At 45.2% G+C, this 8,051-nt stretch overlaps 1 protein-coding gene across 2 annotated transcripts in view; it reads left to right on the plus strand.

The window, feature by feature from the left end:
• The window catches only part of SLC35F3 (solute carrier family 35, member F3), a 405,672-nt gene extending 403,402 nt beyond the window's left edge, over nucleotides 1-2,270 (plus strand). Inside the window, exon 8 of one of the 2 annotated variants that reach the window (XM_011935715.1) lies at nucleotides 784-2,270. In XM_011935715.1, the coding sequence (XP_011791105.1) occupies nucleotides 784-1,019 (236 nt within the window). In that variant the 3' untranslated portion in view covers nucleotides 1,020-2,270. The remainder of the gene's footprint in view (nucleotides 1-783) is intronic. The other variant, XM_011935716.1, reaches the window with a different exon arrangement.
• The last annotated feature ends 5,781 nt before the right edge of the window (nucleotides 2,271-8,051 follow it).

The raw sequence follows: 8,051 nt of genomic DNA on the forward strand, positions 1-8,051 counted from the left end.
CCTGAATAGTTGAAAATCCACATACAACTGTCAGTTCCCCAAAAACTTAACTACTAATGGGGTATTGTTGACCAGAAGCCTGATTGATGAAAAACAGTTGATTCACATATATTGTGTGTGTTATTTGTATGATATATTGTACTCTTACAATAAAGCTGAAGAAAAGAAAATGTTATTAAGAAAATCGTAAGAAAGAGAAAATCCATTTGCTACCCGTTAAGTGGAAGTGGGCCATCAAAAAGGTCTTCATTTTCACAGTCATCTTCACACTGAGTAGGCTGAGGAGGAGAAGGAAGAGGAGGGGTTGGTCTTTCTGTCTTGGTGTGGCAGAGGTGGAAGAAAATCTACATGTAAGTGGATCTGTACAGTTCAAACCCATGTTGTTCAAGGGTCAAATATGAGTGTGTGTGTGTGTCTATCTATCTATCTATCTATCTATCTATCTATCTATCTATCTATCTATCTATCTATCTCTCATCTCCTCAATTGCCCTTCATTCACTTTTTTTAATCACATAAATCAATGTTTGAACTACCAAGTCAGTTTTGGGAAGTGACATACAAATGCAAGGCCTCATACCAGAGAGGTTTTATAAAGTTAAGAGTGAATTACGAGAGGTAACCCCAGCCCACCTGGAACAAAATCATACTGAGGAGAATCCTATGGTCCAGGCAAGACCACAACACTGCCAGGCAGAGGAGGATGCCCCCAGGCCCTGTCCGCTCTCCGGGGACATGCCCCCAGCCCTGCAGCTAGGTAACCTCTATGCTCTGTCTCCCACAGTGATTGATCACTACACCAGTCAGATCGTCTTCAATGGGGTCCGGGTCATCGCCATCATCATCATCGGCCTGGGTTTTCTCCTCCTGCTCCTGCCAGAGGAGTGGGATGTGTGGTTGATCAAGCTGCTCACCCGCCTCAAAGTGAGGAAGAAGGAGGAGCCTGCAGAGGGCGCTGCCGACCTGAGCTCAGGACCTCAGAGCAAGAACAGAAGAGCCCGCCCTTCCTTCGCCCGCTAACACCACTCCTCTAGAACTCGGTGGTAATGACTGGGAGGTCTATTCCTGCCGGGAGGAACCTCAGTTGGGTAAGGTGTACATACCTGTACAGTTTTGGTCATCTGCGGTAAGTTCTATGGTATTTATTGGCATGTCCAATTTGCTTGCACTTTTCCACATCAGACCTTCCACTAAAGGGTACCAATTCAATACAAAAGAGAAAAGAAGAACCTCTCAGTGCTTTTCCAACAAATGTAAAGTGGGTTTCAAAGATCCCTGCATAGATCGTTTTGGATGGCTGACATTCTTGACAAGTCAGGGCAAGTGTTTAGAATCTTAGCAACTGAACATGACATTGTACACTGTGATTATTTTTCAGCTATGGTAGGTCATATTTTGTTTTATACCAGAGCTGTACTCTTAATTTTAAGGAGTTTCAATGAACCAAAAGATAACTGTCAATTTATTTGGATGGATGGATGGATGGAGGGATGGAAGAAGGGAGGGAAGGATGTCTGGGATGTGAAGAGGCAAGGCAGAAATGGATGATGAACATCAAAAACTATCAGAGGACAGGTCTGTGCCAGGTACCAGGAAGGACAAGATAAGTCCAAGCCCCGGCTGGCCTGCTCTCATGTGTCTGTGTAAGATCGTGCAAGAGAAATCACAGTGCCTTCTACAGAATTTTCGTCTTTACCTATGTGAAGCGAGGTGACGTGATACGTCACTGGCGCCGTCTTACAATTTAGATGTAAAAATCTTTAGAAACAAATAAAACTCTCTATATATGTGTATGTCTGTGTACAAAAATGACAGAGCTGATGGCCAGTGTATACAGAGTGTGGCCCAGGGTGTACAATACCCATATAAGGTACCTTGTGCAGGAGGGGAATTGCTGGCTGCTTTTACTTCCTGACCAAGACTGAAAAATTATTTACTGAAATCTGTAAACCTTTTTATGAAACTTTTAAGCACCAGGCTGTTTACTTACACAATTTAGGTCTGCCAGAAAATTCTATCTGTGATAGATCTGTAAAGAGGGTCAGGGGTTAGAGTTTACTATTTTTGAAGTTTACATTGTTACCTATGAAATGGAAACATTATTTTGAAACGTTGTCATAACCCAATGGTGCATTCTGTAACCATGGAGTCTTTTGTTTCCTGGGGGAAAGGGGCATTCATGACCTGAAGTTTTTAGCAAATTATTATTCTCAGTTTCCATTACCTGTTTGGCCAAACAGATTAATAAAATATTTGAAAAAGAAGCATTCAGTGCTGTCTTGGTGGCCATTCTTTCCCACTGCACCAGTCCTGAAGCAGTCCTCCCCACATTCTGGCTTTTTCTCAACTGCACCTGCCCCTAAGAACTTTCAAGGTGGGTAAGCCAGCCCATCTGCCTCAAGGGAAGGAGACTGTAGTGTCAATAGAATTGACTTTTGCACAAGTGAAATGCAGAAGCATCCCCAAAGCCTCACAGAAGCTCTAAGTCCTGGGGCAGCCTCTCCCTCCCCTCCTTCTCCCTGTTCCTCTCCCTCTCCCTCAAGGTACCTGCCCTCTGCTCAGCCCTGCCCGTGGCTTCCTTCTCACTTTTTCTTCTGAACAGGATCCGCAGCTCAGTTTATACTGGTCTCTAGGTGCCGCCCAGAGCAACAGCCCCAGTCCATAAATCTACCCAGTCTTCCAACTCAGCCCCCACAGCCGCCTGCCTGCCTCGGGCATCCTAACCTAATGCTGGCTTTTTGGATAATTTGATTGATCCACTTCAGTAACATTATGCAGCTGTTCCAAGCAGCTGCTATGCCGGGGGCTATGAGAGCCAGTGGGTCTCCTTCTAGGGCTACAGAGGGCCAAGTACTCTAGGAAGGGGTGTGAGCCAAGGGAAAATGAGAGCCTTTTTAGTACACCTCATCCCATCACCCACACCTAGAGCGTCTACACTCCATGCACCACACAGACCACTTGACACATGGACTCTAAACCTGGAGAATCTTGTTACCCAGAGCAGAGAGCTCCCCTACCCAGTGTGTCCAAGCAGGTCTGGGAGTGGGCAGCTGGGGCAGCAGGATGCTGGGCTAGTCACCTCCACCATCCTGTTGAGGCTCCAAATCCCAGGGAGACAAACAGGTATTTCCTTTATAAGCCCGAACATGAAAAAGTGGGAAAGCCCTGCCTTAAGGTAGGTTTGTCTTATTCTCCCGTTGGGCAGAAATGATCATGAAAACCCAAAGGAGTTGCGACCATGGACTGAAAGGGCTACGTGCACACCCACATTCGTGACAACACTCTTCACAACAACCAAAAGGTGGAAGCGACCCACGTGCCCATTGACAGATGAATGGATAAAGAACATGTGGCACAGCCATACAGTGGAATATTATTCCACTTTAAAACGAAAGAAAATCTGAGCCAGGTGTAGTGGCTCACACCCATAATCCCAGCACTTTGGGAGGTGGAGGCAGGAGGGTTCCTTGAAGCCAAGAGTTCAAGACCAGCATGGGCAGCATAGTGAGGCCCTCTCTTTACAAAAATAAAAATTCAAAAATTAGCTGGGCATGGTGGTGCATCCCTGTACCCCTGGTTATTCGAAAGACTGGGACAAGAGGATCCTTTGAGCCCAAGCGTTCGAGGCTGCAATGAGCTTGGATCACACCACTGCACTCCAGCCTGGGCAACAAAGCAAGACCCTGTCTCAAAAAAGAAGGAGGAGGAGGAGGAGGGAGAAGAGGAAGAGGAGGAGGAGGAGGAGGAGGAGGAAATTCTGACACATGCTACAATATGTTGAACCTTGAAGACATTATGCTGTGTGAAATAAGTCAGTTACGAAAGGACAAATACTGTCTGATTCCACTTATATGAGGTTCCTGGAGTAGTCAAACTCATAGAGACAGAAGTAGAATGCTGGTTGCCAGTGGCTGGGGAGAGGGTAAATGGAGAGTTATTGTTTAGTGGGCATATAGTTTCAGTTTGCAAAGATGAAAAAAACCTGGTAGCGATTGTTGAACAATGTGAACGTACTTAGTGCCACAGAACTGTACGCTTAAAAATAGTTTAAATGGTAAATTTTATGGCACATGCATTTTATCGAAATTTTTAAAGGGACTATGAAGTGTAACTTGTATGAAATAAAATGGTTAGAACGCTCTTGTGGTCCTTTGGATACATTCTAAACCTGAATTGGGGTGTGGGGAGGGATGGGTTCAGAGATTTCTTTCCAGAAAGAAAAGAGCGACAACCACAACACCTCCACTCCCCACCGCGCCAGAAGGTTTCCAGCACGGGGATGCGCAGCGGCAAACCTAGAAGGAACCCAGAAGCGGAAAATCCTAGATAAGAGTTCCTGCGGATGGAACAGCGGGGCGGCGCTGAGGTGCAGGATCCCTCCCTGCTCTGCTGGAGAACTGTCTGCCCTCTAGAGGCGGGTTTGGGTAGCAACTAAAGAATGTTTCTCTTTGGGCTCCTTTAAAAAGGGAAAGTAAAGCCAAGATGGAAGGTACGAGAAAGCAGACCGGGTCTTCCCCAAGTCTGCTGCTGATGAAAGAGGCAAAAAGCGCTGGGAAGTCTCTGCTCTCTCCTCTCTTTCAGAATGTGATCGTTTGGAGCCAGAGGGCATGAAGTGACCGGCTGGCCGCCTTGCCACACCAAGTCAGAGCCGTCCCTAAGAACCCACACCTGCTGCACAGACCCTGAGCTCCTGCTCTTCTTGGGCCTTCAAGGATAAAGAGAGGTAGGCAGGAGGAATTCATGGCCAGAGACTTACCGCCCCATGGAACAGATGTGTTTCTAAATCTAGCCGAGGTTGCATAACATGGAATTCTTTATCTTCAATTTTGAAAACAAACGGTTTGTCCTAAAATTAGAATGTGGTGATGGTTGCACCATTCTGTGAATATACTAAAACTCAATCAACTGTATAATTAGATGAGTGAATTTTATGATGTGTGAATTATATCTCAGTAAAGCAGTTTAATAAATAAATGGTTGCCCCACAAGATTTTTTTTTTTTTTTTAAGAGATAGGGTCTCACTGTCACCTAGGCTGGTGTGCAGTGGCACTATCTAGGCTTGCTGCAGCCTCAACCTCCTGGGCTCAGGCAATCTGCCTGCCTCAGCCTCCCAGGTAGCTGGAGCCACGGGCATGAGCCACCACACCTGGCTAATTTTTTTATTTTTTGTAGAGACAGGGTCTTGCTATGTCACCCAGGCTGGTCTCAAACTCCTGCACTCAAGTGATCTTCCTCCTTGGCCTCCCAAAGCTCTGGGTTCACAGGTGTGAGCCACCGAGCCCAACCTCCACAAAATGATTTAAAATTTCTTTATGAAAATCTCATAAGCAGAGAGGACATTTGTTGAGTTGTTTGTGTTCTTGACTGCCCAGCACCTGAACCCTGTTTGAAATAGCACCTTGCTCTTGCTGTGGAAGCTGAAGGAAAAAACCAGAATCTCCATTTCAGATCCTCCCACAGCACAGGAGAGGCGAGGAGGGTGTGAACTGGAGCCGGCTCTGAAGCAAGATGCCAGACCCCAAAGAACAGCCGAGAAGGTGGTGCTGACTGGCCAGCTCCTGAGGGCCCTGCCGGGCCTCTGGCCTCTTCCCACCATAAAGGACTATGGTTCTTGCCCTTTTGCAAACAGATCCTTTGAACTCACAAAGTCCCAATGGGCCTTCCAATCAATTCTCTTTCGTTGAAGTCAGCAGGACACCATTTCTGTTGATTGAGTCCAAGAACGCTGAACAATATATGTGAGAGAGCTGGGATGTTCAAAGAAAAGCTGAACATTTGTTTATTTGAGGTTTGTTTATTTGTGTGTTTTAACTTTCTGGTACACTTCTTGAAACTGGGCTTATTATGGTCTAGCAGGACTCCTAGGTCAAACTGCTTTAAAGAATGGATAAAAATGGCTTATAAGAAATGCATCAATGACATATACGTAAGGAGAGCTTAAAAGCTCCTCGCTCTTCTTAAAATATTTTAAAATAATTTTTTTTAAAAAAATTGTCTAAGCATTGCCAAATTCTTGAGAACATCTTTTTCTTGAGTTAAAATAATGGTAAACCAGCTGGTAAATTTCCTCCAAATTGTCAAAAACTTTGGAGTTACTAGAATTATAGGAAATGAGATTTAATGTAAAGACAACTTAATGTGTTATAAGTTTTAGCTCAAGCCTTTTTTTTCTCATACTGAAAAAGGTACATACATGCTTCCTGTAGAATATTGAGAAATACCTATAAACACACAATGTAGTGGCTGTCGTTGTAACTGTAGGAGGGGTAGCAGTAGCCTGTGAGGATATGACGGGAGCGATCCCTCTGAGAAGGCCTTGAGGGGGCTCTCAGGCACAGTCTCTGGGAAAGAGGTGAGGGCAGGGCATGCCCGTGGAAAGCTAAGTGTACACCCCTGCTTAGCTCTATACCTGCTCCTCTATCCCCACAGAAAAGACACTAAGGAGAGGCTCTTGCCAGAAAAAAACCATTAGAGGAACTTACAAACCTCCAGAAGGAAATTCCAGGAATCCCCAGAGTTTATTTCTTACTGGGAATAGAAGAGCAGCTGGCCACCTAAGCCTTTCAATGTGTTCAGAATTTATGGTCTGCACGTCATAGGGGGATCTCAGAGACTAGGGAGAGACAACCACTGGAACCGCTGTTTCTAAGACCCTCTTCATACCTGCCCACGAAAGCGGGAATGGGGATGGAAGGCCACACCGGGGAGCACTGGCTGAGACATGACTCAGGGACCCACGCGCCTCCTGCCTGCGGCTCTCCCCTCCTCAACGTGCAGCTTTGCAGTGGCGAGCCAGAGAAGCAAGGCGAAGAGGTGGCTCACATCACTGCTGCTCAGACTGGAAAGTGTTTGACCCTTAAACTCCCAGGCCAGTCTCCACACAGCAAGAGTGGGACAAATATGGGGATTAAAAAAAGAAACCCGGCCAGGCGCAGTGGCTCACACCTACAATCCCAGAACTTTAGAAGGCCGAGGCAGGTGGATCATTTGAGGCCAGGAGTTCGAGACCAGCCTGGCCAACATGGTGAAACCCCATCTCTACTAAAAATACAAAAATTAGCCAGGTATGGTGGTGGGTGCCTATAATCCCAGCTACTCGGGAGGCTGAGACAGGAGAATCACTTGAACCCAGAAGGCAGAGGTTGCAGTGAGGCGAGATCACACCACTGCACTCCAGTCTGGGTGACAGAGTGAGACTCTGTCTCAAAAAAATAAAACAAAGTAAAATAAAAAAGAAACCTAGCCAGATGCAGCGGCTCATGCCTGTAATCCCAACAATTTGAGAGGTGGAGGAAGGTGGATCACTTGAGCTCAGGAGTTCAAGACCATCCTGGGCAGCATGGTGAAACCCTGTCTCAATAAATAAATAAATGAAAGAAAACCTATCCATGCATCACGGTGGCACTCTTTTTTTAATTTACACTTGTTTATCAAGGATTAGAGTATAACTTTTTAAACATTTTATTTTGTCCTCAGACCACTCTCTTTTGGCACCTTCATTGATGGGGACTATAAACCCCTTCACACCAGCTAGATATAGCTATTCCTCCCATGCTCCTGCTCTCCCTCTGTTATCTGCTTTCATTCGCATGGTGAGAAATTGAATTTCCGGCATATCTTCCTTGTGGGGAGGCTGAGAGTCTAGCACCTTTTCAGGATTTTGCAATTATGTGTGCAGTGTTGGTTGGTAGCTTGCTATATGGTCCTGTCCCATATGTTGAATTTCCTGAAAGACACCATGTGTGAGTATGTGTGTGCATTTGCCACATTTACTGTGTTGTTTTTGATTATTATCTCTTTCCCACCAATTAGACTTTTGCTATTTGTTTAAATAAATGATCCCTGTAAACTAATCACCATATAATAATTACTACCTCTTTTAAATGATATCATTTCATTTAGAACCAGACATATAATCATCAAGGTGCAATCTGGTGACTTTCTTCATTCCCTTATTGCAAACAGTTACCTCTTAGGCTAACCCTGGTGTTTTTCTCCAAAGCTTAATTTAAAAAATTCAAATCTTACCATTAGCATCACTTTAAAGTCCA

Source organism: Colobus angolensis, unplaced genomic scaffold (genome assembly GCF_000951035.1).
Source record: "Colobus angolensis palliatus isolate OR3802 unplaced genomic scaffold, Cang.pa_1.0 Scaffold148, whole genome shotgun sequence".
NCBI lineage: Eukaryota > Metazoa > Chordata > Mammalia > Primates > Cercopithecidae > Colobus > Colobus angolensis.